Raw genomic sequence first — 22,161 nt, 5'->3', positions numbered from 1 at the left:
CAAATACAATTACATCATTAAAAATTGTTCAAATGTTTCATACTCACCAAGTGGCGTTGACTCAAACTTGTCTTTAAGTTTTACTATGAGCAACCAATCAAATCAGATTAAATAAACAGTCCCATTACTGAAAGCTCTGGGCAAATTAGTTTGACATGGCAACACAGAGGGTGAATTCTGATTGGACCAAAAAAAAAAAAAGCACACTTGCTGGAAGCAGTGCCTCCAAGAGAAACAAATCCAATTTCACAGTTTGTTTTCAGTCTGTCACATACTTGTTTATTGCAGCATATTTCCATGTAGACATTCAATTCTTTACCACAGGACGGTGAGAGATCATGTTTGAGAAATCAGTACAGGTTTAAATCTCTCATTCGTTCACAATTAAATTGGTTATTAATCATTAAAAAAAAAGTTACTAGGATGACTGCAATTCAAATGTCAATAATACAAAAATAAATAGAGAATCTCTGTTTTTTGTTTTTTTGTTTATTTCAGAGAACAAACGAGTTGTTAAGACTCCGAGGTGATGTCATCTCATCTTTACTCCGGCACGATCAGTTTGGAAAATGGAATGTGTTCGGTTATGTCCGTGCTCCTTCTCCATCGCAGCGCATGGCGTGGAATGTTTTCAAATTTATAAATCAGCAGTACTAAAAAAAAAAAAAAAAAGCCCCCCAAACACTTTACTAATGATGCCACCAAAAGAGAGCGGCAAGTGTAAAAACTTAAAGACTACGCGTCAAATATGGGCAGGCAAGAGCACGTGTGAATCAGGTGTTATTTATCCTAGTCCAGCCCAACATGCCCACAAGTGTAGAAGGAAAACACTTGTGACTTTTAATTAGCGATTGTCTGCCTCTTTTTACTTATCCAACAGGGGCTTGAAAATACATTAAGACGTGATCAAACAAACTGGAAAGGCAGACACGTGCCCCCCATTAAAATATGTATTCATATTTACAAATGACAAGTGAACTTAGAGAGCCCCAGATGTGAAACGGGAACAAAAATAGCTATAGCTTGCGCACAAAAAAAAAAAAAAAAAAAAAAAATCAGCACGAAATACTAATTTGTGACCACACTATAGCTGTAAATTGCTTATGAGCACGAACTCCTAATTTGTGGCTACAACATAAATAGAACATGTACACAAATTGCAAACGTATGATCAGGAAATACTAATTAGTGGACAGAAATTAATTGTGGCTCCAAATGGACAGTTGGTATTTTGTCATATACACAATGCCTACATGTATTTCGTGGCTGCATTTTGTTCACACATTATATGTATATTGTGGCCACAATTACTTTCCTTTTGCCCCCTTGTCATTTCTAGGGCTCCATCTGAGCTTGAGCTAACGCTTTATTTTTATTTTTTTGAAATTATATATATTTTTAGAAAGTGCACTAAGAACAGTCAACGTCTAGCCAACACACAAATGGGTCATGTTCTGCCCAGTGAATAATCTGTCAGCAGAGAAACAGTGCCACTAGTAGGCACTCCTCAGTATTGCATCCTCAGTGGATGAAATACCGCTGAGGGGTTTCCAGTTCACTATCTGAGCGTTTATTCCATATCTTTGAGATCCAGCATAAGGTCCATCTGCCCTCACGAGTAGGACAACCTTGGCATACTAGTATAGTAGCACAACTACACGCTACTTGTGAGGCAAAACTGTACTTGTCGACAACTACTAGTCACAAATTGTTGACCTAATAGTAAATGTCACACAATAGTGGAAAAAAAACATTCCTTGTGCACTAAATCATCTTACTAGTGAGGAAAAACAGCACACTAGTACGTTAAGCTGGTTATCAAGGACATAGAATACATCTCCAAATTGCTTTCCATAGACACCCACTTGTCAAAAGAGTTTAGATGAACGGGGTGCCGAAAGATTTGAGGCAGCACTGGACGCTGGCGCTGGGTGGCCGATCCATGTGGTGCAGAGACTTGAGCTGCTCTGCGCTAAGCTCTTCGTAGGCCAGGTGGTACTCCCTGTCAAAAGCCTCTGCGGACCAAGAAAGACAAAAAGGTCCATTGAGCACAGTAACACCACCAAAAAAACAACAACAAAAACAACGAGGGCATGATGCTGCATCCACTCACCTACGTCGATGTTCTCTCGTCCCAACGCCACAAGGGAGAGGAATAATATTTCTCTGTAAATACTCCTGAGGAGGAATGGGAGACATGAGACGACAAGCCATGGAAATAAAAGGCAAAAGAGGTACCTCTGCCGATTGATGCCTTCTGGACGGCGTTTGAGCTCTCGGATCAGGAGGTTGATGGGGCCGTAGACGTCGTTGGTCTGGATGTTGCGGACGATGGTGTTGAGGAGCGTGCGGATCTCCTGGTGATCCGTCGGCGCCAATGTACCCTTCTTTTCCACTAATAACAACCAAAATAAAAAAGCTAAATATGCAGGATTTTGTTTTTGTTAACCTGTTTTACCAGTGTTCTATTTACAAATATTTTTGTTTAAATTAACTAATACTCTTACTCTGTAAAATTAATCTTTTTTTTTTTTCACTTTCACCCACATAAGGTCCTCCAAAGCAGGTAAAGGGGATCTCCAGCCTCTTGATGGAGGTTGATGTTGTCCCACAGGATCTGGATGTATACTTGCTTACTGTCCTGGGACAGCGACGTCAGCGGCAGCTACATACACAAACGCACTTGAACGCCTTGCAGGATAAAAGACAAAAACCACAATGACACCGAGAGAGCGTCCAACCTGCGTGCCGTTGTTGCAATGTTCGGAGGTCAGGATGAGGCCAGGTAGGTGACTGGGCAGGTCCAAGCGTCGGAAATACCACACGAGGTTCCAGAAGATGATGGGATGCTGGCTGAGGAACTTGTGGGTGTAAATCACCTGTTGGGTAAACAGCAACAAGGTCACATTTCTATCAATCTGCATCGTTTGAGAGATAATCTAAAAGCAAGACTAGGATTTTAATTGAAATTTAATCCAGATTTAATTTGCTCTTCTGCAATCACCCTGTAAAACTAACAAACCCACAACAAAAAGAGAATACACACTTTTTATATTTAATTCATTTTATATCTAAACACAATAGTTTGTTTTAGATAAAGTGCCAGCTTAATGCTAGCAAAAAATTTGCATTAGAAAACATGGGAGGGCTAACAATACTCTCGCCATATATTCATCCTAATCTGTGAAACATAAATTGTATATAATAGTCCCCCCTAGTGATTTTTATTTTTTGCTTTTCTATCATTTTATTTTTATTGATCTGAGTCATTCTCAACTCAACTTTATCAAGTTGAAGAGCCATGTGTGACTGTTTGGAAACCCAGTCTTACCTGGTCTCCCTCATTCTCCAGAAGAGTCTCCAGTTCTTTGCGCAGCACCAAGGGGCTTAGGTATGGCACGGACACGGGCTTGGGGTTAGGCTTTTTGGTCGCCATTCCATCCTGTTGGTCGGTCACAGTGCAGTTAAGCAGGCATGTACTACGAGGCATGTTAGGAGAAGCTTTGGAGACGTTTTTTTTTTTTTTTTGCACCGACCGACATCTCGTGCAGGCTGCCGGGGAGGCTGGTGGTGGAGACGCCATGACCGGGTCGCAGAGGGGAGTCCAGGTTCTGCAGCGGGCCGCCGATGCTGTTGCTGCGTGTGAGTGACGTGCCGCCGCTGCTTCTTTTGGCTGACGCCTGGTGCTCCAGTAGACCCAGTGGGTCAGACTGCGCTGGCTCTGGAACAAGACTGCAAACACAACGGGAGAAAGTTGACAATGATGAGTTTTAGTTTAAAAAAAAAAAAAAACTTTATGTAAATTAACTGAACTGTACACCTCTTATGTGCTCCAGGACTGTGAGCCAGAGTCTCTCTTGGTTCCTGCACAGGGAAACCGACATGGTCTTGTGTCTTCATGTCACTTGAAGCTGTTGCTTGGCCACCGCTGGAACTGTGAATGCTGTCTCCAGAAGCACTGGGATTGATGTAGAACCTGAACAAAGAACGGCTACAAATAACTGCCAATAAAATGTTAAAAGCATTCTCAATTTTGAAGGCATGTCACACTTTCATACCCTGTCATAGTGCGCAAGTCATGAAACTCAATGTGCAGCAGGGGAAGGAAGGCCGCGCGACAGAAAGGACAATTTGTGTTGAGGTTGGAGTCGTTAGCCGTCCATCCCGCCATGATCTGTTCGTCGTACACCAGCGCTTCGCAGGAGCGACACTGCGAGCAGCTGGACATCAGCACCTGTTGGGGAGACAATCATCAAATGTGAAAAGGAGCACGCAAGGGAGATGTGAAGTGGCTCGGGTCCGCTTTTGACCTCCAGTGCGTAGTTCTGGAAGATGCTGGAGGAGGAGGCGTGGTGTGAAGAGCCTTGCTCAGAGTCCGGAGCTTTGCCCGCTCGCCCGGGGGTTGCATCTGCAGAAAAAATAAAAAAAAAAAGAGAGATTTAACAACTTAACACTGCCTAGTTGGAGTTTGCAACACTTTAAGCTTTTGATCACGTTCAAAATCAGCGTTGATTTAAAAGATGAGTGCACAAAATTGAATCATTCTACTTTAAAATGTACAGTCCTTGAATCGTATTGCACCCCGTATCACGAGATACGTATTGGATCGTCTTTTATTGGCGAGATCCACTGCCCTAGTTATTAAAAAAATAAATCAGTCACACCTTTTGTCTGTATTGCCGAGAGCTGTGTAGTGCAGAAGAGAGCTCATACACGTTTTAAACTATAATGCAATTCTTCCTTTTCATAAGTAATTTTCACCTCTTAAAATCGTAATTGCATCATTTATTTACTCCACTTAAGTGCAGAAAGCAATTGAACGTCTCTTTTGGAAATTCTTCTTCTAATTTTTAGCTCCTAATCATAAAACGGCCACATGAGGTTGGCCAATTCGTACAAATAAGGCCAGGTATCGGTACTCACCCATCCCGACTAAAAATTTTACATGAAACTGCTCCCTTGTCTAGAACTGGATAAATAAATGTTATCCGCTAGAAAACAAACAAACAAAAGTGAAATAAAATTAAATTTCCCCAAAATGCATGATTAAATCCAGTAAATAAGATATTTAAGAAACAGTTCTCATTGGGTTTCAATTAGCCAATAGTGGCCACGGTGGAGCCAAAAAGTAATTTTTTTTTAAATGGTACATTAAATAATTGAAATGACAAAAATCAGACAACAATCCATTGTTTTGGGAAGTTGGCATTAACACAGCTCAAATAAGGCGCATTGCGGTTAATAGCTCTCGCCGGCTTGGGTTTGAGTTGCCGCCTACGTGTGTGCTGCGTCCCTCGGCCCGTGTCGCTACTGCCGCTGCTACTGCCGATGCTGGTGCAGCTCTGGTTCAGGCCGTTGGCCACCAAACCCGGGATTGCACCTCTCTCCGGGCTGTCGTCCATATCGTGCCCAGTCAAAATGTGTTCATCCAGGCTGGCGGGGAAACCTCCTCCGCTTTGTCCTTGTTCTTCCTGCAGGAAGACGAGATTAGATCAAGGACGGAAGAACTGGAAGAAGCCAAAGTTTGGGGGTCCGCAATATAACAGGCAGTCAAATGGTAGGTTTGTTCAATGTTTTTCCAGCTTGGGTGTCCATAGACCAAAAAAAAAAAAAAAGAAAAGAAGAAAAAAAAAGGAGAACCCCTATGTTAAAGTGCTCACCTCATCATCCGAGTATGAGTAAGCGGTGGCGACAGCCACCCACATTTTGCTGGCTACGTTGGCCGCCTGCTTCATTCCAGACTTGAGCACGTCAATTTTAGGCCCCGACAGCAAGTTGTCCATCTTGATGGCTGAAATGGAGTTGATGACCGAGCCTAGCGAGCCTCCCTGCGGAGATTTGATAAGCGGCGACAGGGAAGACGATCGTACGGCCGGGCCGGCGGTCCTTTTGACGGGCGGTTTGGTCTTTGCGACAAACGTTTTGGAGCGAGTGACGGTGGCGGGGCTGCGTTTGGGGGTGTGGGCCGGCGAGCCCGTTGGAGTTTGTGGCGGAGGCGCGGGTAGGCTGGACCTCCGTTCCAGAGACTGTTTGGACGGTGGACCGTCGGTGGAGTCTACCTGCGCCTGCTTAAGTTCCATGCTGGTGGACTTGGCGCCCAGGGGGCTTCGCAGGCTCATGTACATTTCTATTTCCTCTGCCAGGTTGCGGGACACCACGGGGGGTACGGAGCGTGGGGGCTCTTGGCTGTTTACGGAGGCTGACTCTTGGCTCTCTGACACCAGGAGGGAAAGAGGATCCGCGCCCACCTCTACATCCGCCCTCTCCAGGTTCAAGGCACGCACTCCGGACTCCTCATTTGCTTCGCTCCGTTTCCCTTCCGGTTTCTGTATCGTTCCCTCATACTCTACATCCACATCTTTCTCTTCCTCAGTCGGTAGATTCCCCAAACTCAGTCCCTGAAAGTCTTCAGGTTCTTCCTCCAAGTCCTGAAAAAGCGCTTTGGAAGCACCGCCGGGGCTGTTTGCAGCCTGTCCAGTGGAAAGCGCCGCGGCCAGGATGCGGGCGTCGGCACCGAGCTGGCCGGCCATGTGGTCGACGCCTTTCTCCGAGAGCATTCCGGCCCGAGTTTCAGCGCTGAAACTTCTGCTGCGCTGGGCAAAGGCTTTCTTCCGCTGCTTGTGCGACTGATTGGACGCATGGCCAGCTTCGGGTGAGGCGTCGTCATCAGGAAGAGACACATCTGCCTTGCTGTGCCGTCGGAACAGCTTTCCTTTAACTGCGGAAACATGAATATTTATTGCAATCTCTTGGTTCAACCTCATGCCTCCATCTTCCCTCTTACTTGATTCATTGCCAGCGTCAAAGCTCTCAGTTGACAATTTCACAATACTGGGGACAGATGTGTGAGCGTCAATGGGACTGGGAGGCTCTGCCACCGCCACGGCACTGTCCACTGATCCAGCAATGTCGCCCCCTGGTTTAAAAATATCAATGCATTAAAATAGTTTTGGATTTTTTATTATAGTTAGTTTTCATTTCGTTTTGACTCTTTTTTTTTTTTAAAGACAGTTACAGTATAATTAGATTTTAGAGTACGTTTGTTGGCTTTCATTATTCATTTTAAAAAATGCTGTTTCAGTTGAGTTTTTACTTGTTTTAGTATTTAATACATGGAGTATTTGTTGAGTGCAAGATTTAAAAAAAAAAAAAAAAAGGTCACTATTACATAATAAAATAAACTACAATTCTCAATCGACAGTTTTACCTTCCTTCTTCTGTATAGATGAACAGTAATACCAAAATAAATAAATATAAAATTAACCCAAAAGCTCATGTATGATATTGACAAAGATGAAAACAAATAATATTGTCACTATAATTATAGTTTGTTATAATTGTAAGATGTAGTTTCAGTTATTTTTCTTTTCTTTTTTTTTTAAATCACTTTTGTCTTACTTTGTTAACGAAAATGCTTTTTCAATTTCAACAAACTACAAGTTATTTTTATTAGAAATTTACAAGCAAGGTGCTGCAGCACACTAACGTGAGGACATTTGTCACTTTGGCACGTTGCAACCGTTTGTGCTCTTTTTGTTTTCATTGTTGTTGTTGAGACGACAGCATTTTCGAATTGCAGTTACATCTGCGATGTTCATCAGCAATTAAAATGTCGAATAGCTGCAACACTAGATGCCAACAATCGGCCACTCATAAAAACATGTTGCACGACCCTGCACACTGCGCAACAGTTCAGTCACGTTCGGCTGTGTTGCTTGGTGAGCGGCAGACTTTAATTGGTCTGAAAATTACTTACAGTAATTACTACAAATAATGTATTGTTCATCTACTAATGCCAGGCAGAACAATTAAATTCTCTTCCACTAGATAGCAGAAGGTCCATTTAACCAACCAGTTGCCATACATACAACAGAAAAATTTGTATGAGAATAGATTTTTGGAAATGTGTGTTTGTTTGTTTTTAATATTTGGTCTAAAAAAAAAACAAATCTTCTAAATACTATTCTGCTGCATTCTGCCTTTACTTCTCTTATCAGTGGGAGGGTCCACCGAGTGCGACTGGTCAGCAATTTCTTGAAGCAGCTCATCCTTGGAACCATAGCCCTGATCGGAGTGGCTACCTGTGGGTGTTGGAAACAAATGGGTTTAACAAATAATTCCTACCTTATTACATGCCAACCGGTTTAGGTGAATGATTGTCAGTTTTATTCCGGAAGATTTACTCATGTGACCTTTCTTGTGTCCAGCGTCTCCTGCGTGTTGGCTCCGAGCGAACAGGTGTTCCTCCATGTTTACGTCCCCCGAGCTGTCGCCGCTGCAGTGACTCAAGCGGTCCGATGACGCGCCTTCTAGTGTTGATCCAAACAACAGCGCTAAACAATGGCGAATCGGACATTTGGTACATGGACCTTTAGTGGGGACTTATCACAGGCCCAACCCACCTGTGTTTTCAACTGTGGGTTTCTTTCTGGATGAAGACTGGTTCAGTGCGTGCTTGAACTGAGCGACCCCGCGCAGCACATTGCGAAGCTTGGTCCACATAAAGAGGCCGCTGCGGTTCCGGCTGGGCCACGGGCTCTCTAAGGCTGCCTGTGGAGAAAGCGCAACACGCTCAGGCTTCAGAGTGTTTGTGCGCCGTTTGCATAGTTTAACAAGGGAGAGACATCTCATGAGACCTTGTTGTAATATCCGTATGTGATGGCGTTGGGATGAATGCCGGCTTTCTTCATCTCAACCAGAACTCGCACGGCCATAACGGGAAGACCCCAAACGCCGCAGAGCTGCATAACTACTCTGTAACACACCTGAGAGGAAGAAGAAAGGAATGGATATTTTTAAATGATACCGCATAAAAGCTCACAGCAAATTATTGTAGGACCCCAAAGCTGCGGCACGATACGAACCTCATCCAACACCTCCACCTCAGTCGTCCTCATTTTCAAGAGGACGTTGTAGGCCTGCTGCATGGCGCGGCCTTTGGACTTGGCCAGGCGGACGGCGGCTGGAAGGCAGATGAACCACAGGCTGTAGCAGTGACTGAACAGACAGCGGGCCCACAGCTGAGGGTCGCTGTAGAAGCGCTTGGCCATTTTGTATGCCAACTTGATTTCCTGGTGGGGTTTGAGCACATACTATTAGTTTTAATAGCAGGGGTAAGAGTGAGGATGAGGAGCGGGACCAGGAGTGATGACTACACCTGCTTGGTCCGCTTTGCCAGTAGTGCGGGGCTGCTGGAAAGGCTGGCGCCCGCTGCTCTGCTGCTAATTGCGGGCCGTAACTCCATGGGACGGTCAAATAGTTCCATCTTCAGCCAGGGGAAACCTTTGTAACTGGAGAGTGAAAATATTGCGCAGGAGTCTAAATACATTTTAAGCAAATTAATATTTGGATAAATAGTGATTTACGTTTATTCTAATACAATTGTTTTTAACCTGGCTATCATTGCAGAAACTTTGGCACGCTCAATAGTCGACTTGTGACAGCTGTGACGGTAAAACAGTGATTTCTTTATTATTGTAACCCCCTCATACTATGTCGAGCAAAAAAAAAAAAAAGTGGTTGGATGGATATGTGCAATATAAATTCATATGTATAACATGTATGGTGTTCCACAGGGTTCAATTCTGGTGCCTCTGCTGTTTTTAGTGCAGCCGCCTTTTTGTCACACTTTGATGCTGATGGTTAGTACCCATGTCAGATTGACGGATTGAAACGCTGAAGCAATAAGCTAACAGGTAAATATATTGCATGTAAAATTTGTGTGTGGCATAATATTTGAGAATTGTGGTTTTCTGATTATGTGCCTACTTAATTGAATTGAATGCCTTTATTGTCATTGTACAGTATACAACAAAATTTGGAGCACTGCTCTGTTTGATATAAAAATAACAAAATAAGTAAAAGTTACAAAATTTGAGTAGTAAATGAAAACAGAATCAAATGCATGTCTATCTGCCAACGGACTCGCATTTGATTCCGTTTTCATTTACTACTCATATTTTGTTACTTGTACTTATTCTGTTATTTTTATTTTGCACCAAATGGAGCAGCACTCCAAATATTGATGTATACTGTACAATGACAAGAAAGGCATTCAATTCAATTTGTCAGGCAAACACTGACTTTTTTTTTTTTTTTTACCTCGCTCTCATGTTTTGCTGCTTTATTCACCTCATTCTTTACTTTTATTATTCAAGAATAATGTTTGGATCATTTCTTTAATTTTTGTGAGTACACTATGAACAAAACCAAAACGAGCCTTTGTGTTTTTATTCCCTTGGCAAAGTTGCATCTGACAAAGGAACCACTCAAGCGTTTCGGCTTCTAGGTGTTTGAGTGAGTGCAGTTCAAGTGTATGCCTCACGTATATTTGGGGTGCGGCTTGTCCCCGTCCACAGCCGGTGGCTCGGGAGGCATCACGAAGACAGTGTGCTCGCTCTTCTGCGACTCGTCCAGTTCCAACAGTCTGGTGTCCTCCGATGATTCCCCCTCGACCTGGAACGTCCAAATGTGTGAGCGTCAGTACGAAATGGCAACTTTTTAAAATGTTGCTCCAGATTAAACAATAAAATAATAATCATTCTCATTGGGAATTAGGGAAAGAGAAGCAGGAACGTGAATGCAAATAATACCTTTTTACAGTATTAACAAAATAAAAAAAGTTTGATTCCAGAATAGGCAATTACCTTAGTGCCCTTGTCGGTGATTTTATACAAGGGAAAGAGCTGCAGAAGGTAGACAGACAGTAAAGGCAACAGAATGGATCAGAGAAAACTTCCTTAGCCTCCCATCAGACTACAGTAATTCAGTTTTGGGGGGAAAAACAGACTTAACAGTTTTTGTGTAGAAGGGCAGGTCAGAAAAAGAAGGGGAAAAGAAGAGTACACTGATTGAGGTCTCACAGTCACCTTCTCAACGCAGTCGTCGAAAAACGCCAAACCGGTATCTTTATCGCTGACAAATGTGCATTCTTCAATGAAGCGGATAAATATTTGGGTCTTGGTGAGCTGCGAGTAGAACTTCTGGTGAGCACGGTCTCTGCTTTTGAGAAAACCTGCAAGGTAGAAAGAAACCTGGGGTGATGATCGACACAGCTGTAAGAGGAAGGTCGAAAAATGTTCATGAAGGTTTTTACTACTACATTGATCAGCCAGTTGAAGAAGAGCAGCAAGGAACATTCCTACTTTAGTCATTAATTGGATTCATTTTTTTGATAGGCTTTCCACAATTCCACAATTTTTCACCCAAAATCCACATAATTCTTGTTCAAATGTCTTAATGTTCAGCTCATTCAATTTGCATTGTAAACAATTTTCAACGTGTCAAAAATTACCACATACCCAAAATTCTGCGTTTTTTCCATCAATATCATGCCACATCATTCCATTTTTTTAGTATTATCCAATATCATTGCATACCATTTCAATTTCATTCACATTTTTCACCCATATCATGCCTCATCGTACCATATTAGTTTTCAATATTATTCAATACTATTCCACATAATTTCAATTTCATTCCACATTCTTTCACCATATATTGGACATATTACACCAATACCAATCCACATCTTTCAATAGCATTCAATTTCATTACACAGGTTTCCATATTTTTTCATTCAGAATTCACATGCAATTTCTTCAAAAAAATGCATTTTATAGTTAACATACACTATTTTAAAATAGTTTCTTTTTAATGGTGTTTATAGTCTGCCTATCTGTCTAAAACTACAACAGATAGTTACCATGACACCATGTTTGTTTACCTTGCAGATCGTACAGGGAGTCGGCGGCTGTGGCCTTCTCAGACGGAGCCTGGGTGATGGGCTTGAGGTAGGAGCGGTAGCCTTTCAGAATGGAGGCCATGAAGCGCAGGAATGCCTCCTGGATCTCCATCTCCAGGGCGGTCTTCTTCTTGTGCCAAGTGAAGTCGGCCTCGATGGGTGTCATGTCCACCGCGGAGTCCGTCAGCGCCATCTGACGGACTGAAACTGGGACGGGAAAGCGAAAGACGTTTTTGATTGTATTTGGTTTAATTTTGTCTATTTGTACCTGTCGCCAGCTGGTGGTGCAAGTTGCTCAGGGAGTTCACCAAGCTCTTGCAGGGCTTCTTCGGGAGGTTCTTCCAGTTGTTGTGCTTCTTCTCGTCAGACCTGGAAGTCACAGATACATGTACACTGTGCGCTTGTTTTAGAAAAAGAAAGGGAGGCAAAACAAGCTGTGACGCACAAGTAGATGGTGTTGGTGTCCAGGTCTACGCAGACGACATCTGGCGGCGGGTCGTAAAGGTCGAAGTATCGGGAGTCGACGCCCACGATAAAAGGACATGGGGCGTTGAGGACCCCTGCCAGGGATAGTGGGCACAGGGGGATGTAGGGACATTGCCACTGGAAGGGGAAGATCATCTGAGGAGAAACATGGGATCAATTTGGTTGATTATTTTTTTCTAGACTAACCAATTATTAAAACAAAATAAAAAAAAGATATATTTTGAATGGCCCACTAAAGCAAATTAAGTTAAAGTCCCAATTTTTTTTTTTTTTTTTTCAAAATCACCAAATTCAATTTCTTGTTAAAATTATATAGAAATACAATCAGGGGCAACTGTTTATACGTAATAATGGGCACAAGCAAAATTTTATTTGGATTTTATTTCTTCTAAACAATACATATGTCTTTCTTTAGCCTAGCTGGGCAATGCCACTTTACTCACCGCGACCACAGCCTCTGCCACTCCGGTGAGCACCGCCGGCCTGAGCGAGTGCAGCAGAATTTTGCTCTCCAGCAGCACAAAGTGCAGCAACGTGGCACAGTTTTCAGAGCCTAGATTAATCAAGAGGGTGCCATAGTCCGCACCGCTGGTGAGGAAGAAGAACAAGGAGGTGACCGGTCAGAAACAGCCGAAGCTTCATTCTGTAAACTTTTCGGGCTGTCCATCTATGACTTGAGGAAGTGATATCTTGTTAAAGGTTTTGAGAGGAAGAAGCTATAAAAAGTTCCATGATTATCTGAGGGAAAACACACTTATTACAGCATTGACCTACAATGACAATGGCTTGCTAAAAAAATTCATCAAAGAAATCAGCGAAGAGCCTCGGATCGATTACAAAGGGGGAGAAAAAAACGTGAATTTGTTGGAACCATGTTGTGTTCAGCAAATGTTTGACTGTACTTAGGGGAAATAGCAGTGTATATTTAGACTCAATAATGTTTCCACAGTTACCTGAGGGGTAAAGGTGTAGAAACAGGCTGGGAGAGAATCAAGTTGTCATGTGCAGAGAGCTTCAAGACAAAATAGAGCGATCAGTCAAAAGCTGGTACACTGCTTGGAAAGCCGGATCAATGTGAGGGTAAAGAACAGCTTACTTGGACGAGGATTCGAGGCCTTTGTGGTGACGGAAAAGACACGTTGTGCATGAAGTGTGAAATGTGCCTGTGGAGAGAAGCGGGAAATATGAATCCAATGTCAAAGGGTGTTGAATTTTTGTTGTTGTTTTTTTCATGAAAAGCTCACTTTTCAATTGGCAGCGGGTGCGGGCCTGAAACGGACAGCTTGTAGAGGAACATCAGGAATTTGCGGAAGGACTCAAAGAAAGGCCAGCGGGAGAGGAGGCAGATGCACTTATTGGCGTTCAAGTGACGGTTGGGGATCATCTTCTTTTCGACACTGGTGAGCAGGCCCAGGTGAATCTTCTGCTTCTCACTCAGCAGGTCCATCGGGTACGGCTCATAGAACTGGATGGCCGAACCGTACACCTGAGTGCAAAGCGTACATTTGTGAATGTGAGATCAAATTCACAGAGTACAAATCATGGAAGAAAAACAATTTGTAAATTTACACTCAGGGATGTACTAATCTGGGCGACTGTCTGGTAATAAGGGACAATATCAGAATTTATTTTAGCGTGTTTTAACCGTCTGATCCTAGACTACGACGGTACAGCAAAGTGTCACTTGTTTCACTTTTGTGAAAAACTGTAAACAAAAAAAGGAATCAAGGTCTCTTACTTTTTCGCCAGAGCCGATGGTCAACACAAACGTGGAGAAGATGGGTAGAGGGTCTCGGGTCTTTGGCGCCCAACATTCGATCTTGGCTCCCATGGGCAAGCAGAAGAGAGGAACAGACTCCGACAGGGGGAAAGACTCGTAATCCTCCTCCGGGTAGCGAAATATGAGACCTGGAGAAAAAGACAAAGCATTATGCTAAAGCAGGGCAAACGTAGATGAACATTGATGATTATGAACTGGTGTGTAGCTTTGACTCACCAGCTTTGTAAGTGATAGAAGTGGTCGCAGACACAGATTTCTTATAACACAGAAACACACTTGAGCCCCACTGAAAGACAAAAACAAAACAAAAATAATTTTCAACTTTACTATAATCATTTTGACATAGTAATAGAATTCTTCTTTATGGTCAACTCTACTTCTTCAAATCTAAACTGTGTCATTCATTTAGACTACATTCTAAAGCAGTTATTCTTCACTCATTCACTCCCAGCCATTTTCGCGCCCGACTGTTTTACAAGATTTGACTAATTTTGCAAGGCCCACAGAATATTGTGTTCTACTGCTATAAAAACGTGGAACCTACCAAAAGAAAAGTCTCTTCTTTCATTAGGAAAAAAAGTATATTTGTATCTGTTTCCGTTTTGCAGCAATTAGAATTAGAATATTGCTACGTTTCATTATTATTCACATGCCTGGTGAAAACACTGACAAAATAAATAAATAAATAAATAAATAAATAACAAAAAACCTGTAAATACGTTTTTGGGAGTGAAGTACAAAGTATTAAAAAGTGTTTTTAAGCGATTTTGGCTTTGAATGAGTTAACCTGGGCTCGCTCAAACCCTAAAGCCCAATTCAGACTGGCTGTGGAACAGACGCGGTACGTTTTCCGTACGGCAGCCGTACAGACGCCGCAAGGATAGAACGTATGTCCAAAAAGCATATCGATGTGACAGTCACAACAGGCAAGCGTGGCTATTGTTTACAAATAGGACTCTACATACACGGTTGTTATTGGATGAACTCAAATCTCCAGCGTGAACCTCATGTGATCTTGTGGTCTGTCGGGAGCAGATTTCCGGACACGCAACGCATGCGGTGTGAATTGCAGTCCTTACGGAAGCCGTGCGGAAGCCCTACGGAAAACGCAATGCGTCCTTTCCGCAGCCAGTGTAAATTGGGCTTAAGGTCAAGGTCAAGAAACACACTGAACTCAAATGATTCATGATGATATGCCCCACTTAGGGTGTATCAATTTTTCCATAGAAGTGACCCACCATGCCGCAGTTAAGGTTCTTGTCCACCTTGCAGAAGGTATGCGGTGGCGTCTCTCCCTTGCTGGTCACGATGACGCAGATGTCTGTCACCACCAGAGAGTTCTGGGGCTGGACGGGCGGAGCGCGGCGGAAGGTGACGAAGATGCGCTGCGAGGTGGCCGAGCTGTTGTTGACGTTGGCGCAGCGGCCGTACGGCGTGGCCTGGATGACCTCGCAGCCCTGGATCAGACGCTCCTTGCCCTCGTACAAAACGCTGACGTGCCAGAAAACGAGATGGAAAACATCAGCACGTGCTCTAACAGTTGTGGATTTGTTCTTTGTCGTAATTTCCTTCGTTTTCGTTAACTCTAATAACTTTGGCCATTATTACCGAGAACAGCAAAAATTGTGAACCAGTACTTCTACTTTTACTCGAGTCAATTTTGACACAAATACGCTGTTGATTCTCAGTTTTGTTTTGGGCATCAGAACCCGTACCCGACATCAATGAGCGGTGGCTTTCCTCGACTCCGTTTGTAGCACAGGAAGAGCTCGGGGCTCTTGAGGCTGCCGTGGTTTAGGTTGGCCGGCTGGCCGCTGTGGGTGCTGTCGATGCAGGTGAAGCCCTCTGGCACCGCCTCGCCCGCAGACCTGTTGATGATGGCCAGGTCGGTGATGGGGGCTTTGGGCCCGCTCGACTTGGCCTCGGAAAGGTCGTGCTCCAGTGGCGCCGACTTGTCCGTCAGGCCGGCCACCACAAAGTAGTCAGTTACGCGGTGACCCTTGTCCTCGATCATGGCTGGACGTGCACCTGCCATGGAAAAGGTATTTTGTTACTTTAAGTCATTTTGAACTTACACTCACAAAGTCTACAAGAAAACACAATTGTGCTTGTAAAAATTGTGTATTTTTCTTTGTGTGTGTGTAGATTCTCAGTCATCAAAGTCATAATCCGCAAAGGTTAAATTGAGCTAACTTGTTTGGTAAATTTGCTGGGGTTTTTTTTTTTCTTGTTTTACCAAAACATATGAAAAATTACCGCGGTAATTATGGTATTTAGGCAAACGATTCGTGACTTCACTTTGAGTATTGCAAACAAGTGGAAGTTCGAACATTTTCAGAAATGTGTCTAATAAATTCCCAATTAATTTGAGGAATTTGGGAAAATGCCACATTGATATGAAGGTCACGATACGATAATTATCACGATATTGCGGGGAGGTTGGCGATACAAAAAAAAGATTACAATATTGTAAAAGAAAAAAAAAGAGCTAATACTAAAAAAAAAAAAAGGTTTTTGTACATTAAAGCAATGAAAAATATTATAAAACTATTATAAACATATATATAAAATATATATAATATATAACAAAAAACGTCACAATATTGTAAAAAAAATTGTTCATAGTAAAAAAAAAAGAAACACAAAATACATTAAAGCAATGAAAATATAACATATTATAAATATTATATATAAAACATTATATATAAAAAATAATAAAATATAAATATAATATACATATTGAGGCACCAATGCAAGCACACATTGAGTTTCTCCACATATCAACAAATTATGTTCCCCTTCATCTGATCAAACATAGAAGGGCCAAAACATGCCTTGTGAAAATTAAATTGCACTAAAAAAAAACTGCCACCAGAGGGTGCTAGAACTGCGCAAATGGAAATCAACCTGACTTTTTTTTTTTTTACAGATGTGCTGCTTTTAATATCGTGACATGATAACAACAATATATTGTGGCAGTTTTGCGATATAGAAAGGGAGGAACTTATATGACCTTTTTTTCTGTGCTTACATGCTAGATGGGGTCTCCATATCACATATTGCATAACAGCCATCGTGTGATGGAAACTTTTACAAAACATAGCCACGTCTCACACACACACTGCAGCCAAATAGTGACTTTTATGGAAGCAAAGAATCCTGCAACCCTGCACATACAATGAAGAAGCAAAAAAGAAGACTTGGGGTTACTGCAGCACAATGAAAGAAGCACGTGGGGATCGCCGCACTGTTCCAAACATGTCAGGAAAGTCATGGGAGATCCTGCGTGACCCGAGGAATGCTGGAAAATGCAGCCAAGGGCTTAAGGCTGGAAGAAGACACCACGGCTGATAAGTGTAAATGAAATGTGTCGGGCAACAGCGCAGCACGTTTGTGTCTTAAGTTTTGGAAACTACACTAGTTGACACAGTGCCTTTTTAAATGTCTCCATTGACAGAGTTCACTTTTTCCAGCAGTGAGTCAGCGGAGTGAGGAAGTAACTATTTCAATACCCCTGGAAGTCATGACGCACTCGATTAAAACTTTGTTTTACCAACCATGCACAAATGAAATAGCGCGTCATTCTTATAGATGCAGCATATCATTCAAGCCTCAAAGTTGGCGCCATGCCCGTCCGTGTCAATGACTCGTTTGAAGTCCCGCTTCCCTCCTGAGAGTGCAGGTAGTTGGAAATGTGCCTGGAATACGGCACATTCCTTATTCCCGCCTTGCAACAATGTCAGGAAAAAGCTCAGGGTTTCACTATAGAGTGCTTCCATGTCAGTGACTGTGGACACGCTCGTCATCATCTCCCTCTGCTTGCCACACAAATGATTCTTTGTGAGGACCCCTGATAGTCAGGCATCGACGCCGCCATGGCGACCGAGCCCCAACATTGCCAGGCTGCCTTGACCTTGATCCGCAATGGAAAAACCGTACTTTTTTTTTTTCTTTAACCCGTCCATTTTCACGATTTAAATAAACCCTTCGAGGTTCAACTTGCAAACGTCACATGACCGACCGACCATCGAGCAAGACGTCAACGTTTCGGTACTGGACCTAATCTGCTCGTGACTGTGGCGATGGTTGTGGCCCGGAGAAAAGAAGAACCACAAACAGCAAGTACAGTACATGGTACTAAAGCAGGGGGGTTGGGGGGTCAGCTACTATGATCTAATCTCTTTCACACAAAAGAGCCAAGCAGCCAGAGCGTCTGTCCACTTGCAACAGCTGAGCGTGACATTTCACCATGTCACACTTACAAGTGACACTCACATCTCCAGTGAGACAAGGGTCTTTTAAAACTCTTTGACTGCCGAAGACGATTAATAATGCTAAGTAAAATTACTAGGGGTGTTTAAAAAAAATCGATTCGGCGATATATCGCGATACTACATCGCGCGATTCTCGAATTGATTCAATTAAAAAAAAATCGATTTTTTTTTTTTTTTTTTTTTTTTTTTTTTTTTTTTAAGAGCTCAGAATTGTTCATTCGGTAGTCTTACCGATTCAACGTCTTATCATCATTGCCTTTTTTTTGTGTGTGTGTGTGTGTGAATCAATTTTTAAACTTCCATTTTTAATGGAAAAATATTCAACAAAACGTCTGACTTCGGGTTAGGATTCACACCGTGAGCATGGAAGAATGTTATATGAACGGAACATTAAGCCTTAATATTTTATTTTAATGCTGTTCAAACATGAAACAGATTACAACCTCTATAAGACTGAAATTTCAGATAAATAAATAATACATTTTCATATAAATCTTACACTCTACAAGCTTACTGATTAGTATTTTCTAAATTTGAATGAAAAAAAATCGCAACAATCGACTTATAAATTCGTATCGGGATTAATCGGTATCGAATCGAATCGTGACCTGTGAATCGTGATACGAATCGAATCGTCAGGTACTAGGCAATTCACACCCCTAAAAATTACGATGAATGGAATGCGATCTTTCATTTAGTACCCACATTATATGTAGTAAAGGCAAACAATATTCTTTTTGCCTTGAAAGACAAGTTAAAATGCTCGAAATTGGCTGGCACAGTGGGGTTTTTTGTTTTGTTTTTGTTTGATAACGTGTGGCAGTCAAGTTAAAATCGGCAAAAAACTGAGGATTTTTTTCTCTCTGTTGTAAAGTTAAATAAATACTAAAGGAATATGTATTGGAAAACAGTCAAATGCTCTGCCTATAATTCATATTGTTGAAAAAATACATTATTTTATTCATTATATATTTTTTATAATAGTTGGTTGATTATAGTATCTGAATCAGCCAAAAAATAATAATAATCCACTTCAGTATCAGTTGGGTCAACTCAAGGAGTCCTAAGCAAGATGAGATAACTCAAATTTATGCAATATACTCTCTGCTCACCCTGCATACCACCACCCGCACTTACCATGGTTCATTTTTTTTCTACCTCAAACAACAGAAACACTCCGCAACAAAAAATAGAATTCACCTCATTCATCCAAATACCATCCCATCCCTGACCACCAGGCTTAGAATGTTTCCTGGGGGAAACCAATTCATCATTATATATCATAGTCTGTGTCAAAAATATTTGACATCTCACAACCTAGGAGGGAGTTCTACTTCAGCCGCTGCTTGTGTTTACTCAGCTCAGGTGTGTAAAAAGGGCGTGCAGGTGTGAGATGTGGGTCATGGGGTCAACTGTAGAGGGTGCTACGGTTAGGGTTACTTTGCCATAACATCCATGACTTTATTATTCATATGAACAAGCAGCTGAGTGAAAAGTATCTCATATATCAGCTGACTTATTTGAATAAGCGACGGCAGTCCAAAAATGAAATCCTTTGGCAGCCGCAACGTTGTTCATCTGTTCATTCCGCCGACTTCCTTTCCTCAGCCACCTGACATGTGAGCTTTTTCATGGCGATCAAGTTCAACGGGGCAACCACCACCGACAAATTCTACCCCTACAGCATGTAGCCACAAGTGGCATTCACCAGAAAGATGACATAAAAGCCTTTCTTTTTTTTCTGATGCAAGAGTACACGCACGCTTCTCCTCCTTTGGAGCTGCTATTCCAGGTAGTGACACGCCTAAGCCAACACGTCAACGCTCAACAGGAAGTGGGAGGCAAACAGGGGTACAGAAAACATCTGAAAGCTCTTCCAGGCCGTTTATTAATTTAGTCATTATGTTTAGTGAACCACAAAATTATGGTGTGTTTGTCAAAGAAGCAGCAGAATGCCACAATGACAACACATGGAGAAGAACAAAAGAGACAGTGTGACTGTTTCGAAAGGCTGTTTGCTATTAGACATTGCACCTGTGCAGGCTCTCCACACTTTACTTTCTAGCTACAGGTACACATGAAAGTAAATAGGTTTAAGAATTATTGTAAAATTCCAATAAACACAGTGGCCGTTTATGGCACGTGCATAAAACCAAGGTATGTAACAAAATGTCATTTTTGGTGAGACATTTTTAGGTCACTTCGAATGTGAAGCAGTACAATGAGCCTGAGAGCAAACACCTGCAAGGCAACAATGCAATCAGGCGTCACAGGGTGGGCCAGTCGGCTGGCCAGGAGAGAGGGGAGGGAGTGGAGGTGTTATATTTCCAACCGTTGCATCCAAACCACATAACTAGGTCAACGTAGAGACGAGACGTTGCAACAGGGCAGGCAATGCAATGCAGAAAAAAGCCTAGGGCGGCGATCCAAAGGGGCCTCTGAGAGACGGATGACACCGGCCCGAATCAATGACAAAACAATTGTTCTGCTGTATATACTGCAACTACAGTTAGTCGGGAAGTCCCCGCAAAGGGCTGCTTGGTGGCAAGTTCATTTTAACAGCAATTTTTGATTTAGTTAGTCAAAGGTTTTTGATTACAATTTAATTTAATTTTGGTAATGTCATCAACAATCTATGACATAATTAAATTAAGAAAAAAACAAAAACAAATGCAAGTTTTTGTATTGTAGGCCTACTTGTAAACAAATAAGGTATATAGTGCTATTTACAGTTTTGCCTTGCACATCCAAGTTCCCATGTTTGTTTACTAGTGGTGTTACATCATGGTGAACGACCAGGTTTGGGAATCTCCCACATCACATTTGTTTGGCACATTTCAAGCGTTTATCTATTTTGCTGTTTATGCAATACGTCTAAAGTTTGATTTTAATGTAGACAAGCTATTTTAAAATTATTTGGTAAAATGCTTGCCCATTTCTTGTCTTGTTTTTCAGTGGTGAGGCCTTCTTGCCTGTGACCCCAGGGGGCCAAGAAACGCCCCATAGGTCAATGTAATTGTAGGAAATAAACAACATTCACATGAACACAATTGTGCACTTGTGGATACGTGGCTGAGCGTCTCCACTTTCAGTCGAACGGTGGAAGTAGCTAAAGAAGCTCAAAAAGTCGTCTCGCCTGTACTTGCAATCGCTAAAGTGTCTCATAAGTGGACGCTCGATATGAATACGTCGGTACTTACCGGCTGTTTACACCGCCGTGAGAGACAATGTTGACATGTAAGCAAGTTGCTGGTTAGCCCGCTCGCCAAGTTCCGTACTTCGGACGGGCGCGCTTTTAACTCGACGCTCGGTCCCGAATGAAAGTTTGCTGGTGGGTGACTTAAGTTTGCCACACTTTTCAACCGCGGCTCTTTCTGGGCCACGCCGGCGCCATGTTTGTCTCTGCGCTGGTAGTTTTTGTTGCTGCGCTTTCTTCCTCGGAAGCTCTCAGCCAGGACGGAACCGCCCAGAGTCGACAGGAGAGAAGGCGAGGGGACACGCGCAGGCTCTGTCAAGCAGTCGAGTGTGCTTTTTCCGGTTTGGGATTTCAAAGTACAGCCATGTAGCGGAAATTCACATTTTTTCAAAATCACTTCGCGGCATTGTCAGTCTTACGTTTGTACAGTTACAACTCTTTAAGTAAAAGTACTGACTCTGAAATGTAACATATCGATTTTAATAATTTGTCACAAAAAAAAAAAAAAATCAACTTAAAATGTGGACACCATTCAAATGTTTAGCATTAAGCTAAAACTACGAACATGTGTTAACCACAACACAAAACAATTTCTAAATACAAACTTTAACTTAACTTTTAGTCAAAAAGCATACAAATACAGGAACATAAGGGAAACTGACAATTCAACAGTGATTGGATC

The 22,161-nt window shown here is 42.4% G+C and overlaps 1 protein-coding gene across 6 annotated transcripts; it reads right to left on the bottom strand.

Annotated features, from left to right (window-relative positions):
• Positions 1-258: 258 nt before the first annotated feature.
• dennd4c (DENN/MADD domain containing 4C) lies at positions 259-21,808 on the bottom strand. Of its 6 annotated transcripts, XM_077499502.1 has the most exons (35): positions 21,484-21,808; positions 15,725-16,037; positions 15,248-15,500; positions 14,226-14,295; positions 13,968-14,137; positions 13,474-13,715; positions 13,326-13,392; positions 13,183-13,241; positions 12,673-12,817; positions 12,189-12,364; positions 12,012-12,112; positions 11,726-11,950; positions 10,869-11,014; positions 10,647-10,685; positions 10,325-10,455; positions 9,158-9,290; positions 8,865-9,071; positions 8,637-8,765; positions 8,403-8,550; positions 8,184-8,309; positions 7,986-8,081; positions 6,785-6,916; positions 5,661-6,718; positions 5,279-5,471; positions 4,311-4,408; positions 4,059-4,234; positions 3,821-3,976; positions 3,537-3,732; positions 3,332-3,442; positions 2,742-2,879; positions 2,548-2,665; positions 2,239-2,395; positions 2,114-2,178; positions 1,866-2,015; positions 259-653 (listed from the first exon to the last, which is right to left on the bottom strand). In XM_077499502.1, exons 2-34 carry the CDS (start codon positions 16,021-16,023, stop codon positions 1,879-1,881), a joined length of 5,697 nt encoding a protein of 1,898 aa, XP_077355628.1. In that variant the 5' UTR covers positions 16,024-16,037; positions 21,484-21,808; the 3' UTR covers positions 259-653; positions 1,866-1,878. The 6 variants fall into 6 exon arrangements, with proteins under 6 accessions (XP_077355628.1, XP_077355629.1, XP_077355627.1 ...); XM_077499503.1 differs by having other exon boundaries at positions 259-2,015; positions 8,184-8,306; XM_077499501.1 differs by having other exon boundaries at positions 259-2,015; positions 21,484-21,807.
• Positions 21,809-22,161: the final 353 nt, after the last annotated feature.

The sequence above is a fragment of the Festucalex cinctus genome, chromosome 16 (assembly GCF_051991245.1).
Source record: "Festucalex cinctus isolate MCC-2025b chromosome 16, RoL_Fcin_1.0, whole genome shotgun sequence".
Lineage (NCBI taxonomy): Eukaryota > Metazoa > Chordata > Actinopteri > Syngnathiformes > Syngnathidae > Festucalex > Festucalex cinctus.
Note: the sequence above shows the minus strand (reverse complement) of the source record. Positions and strands in the feature narration are given on the sequence as shown.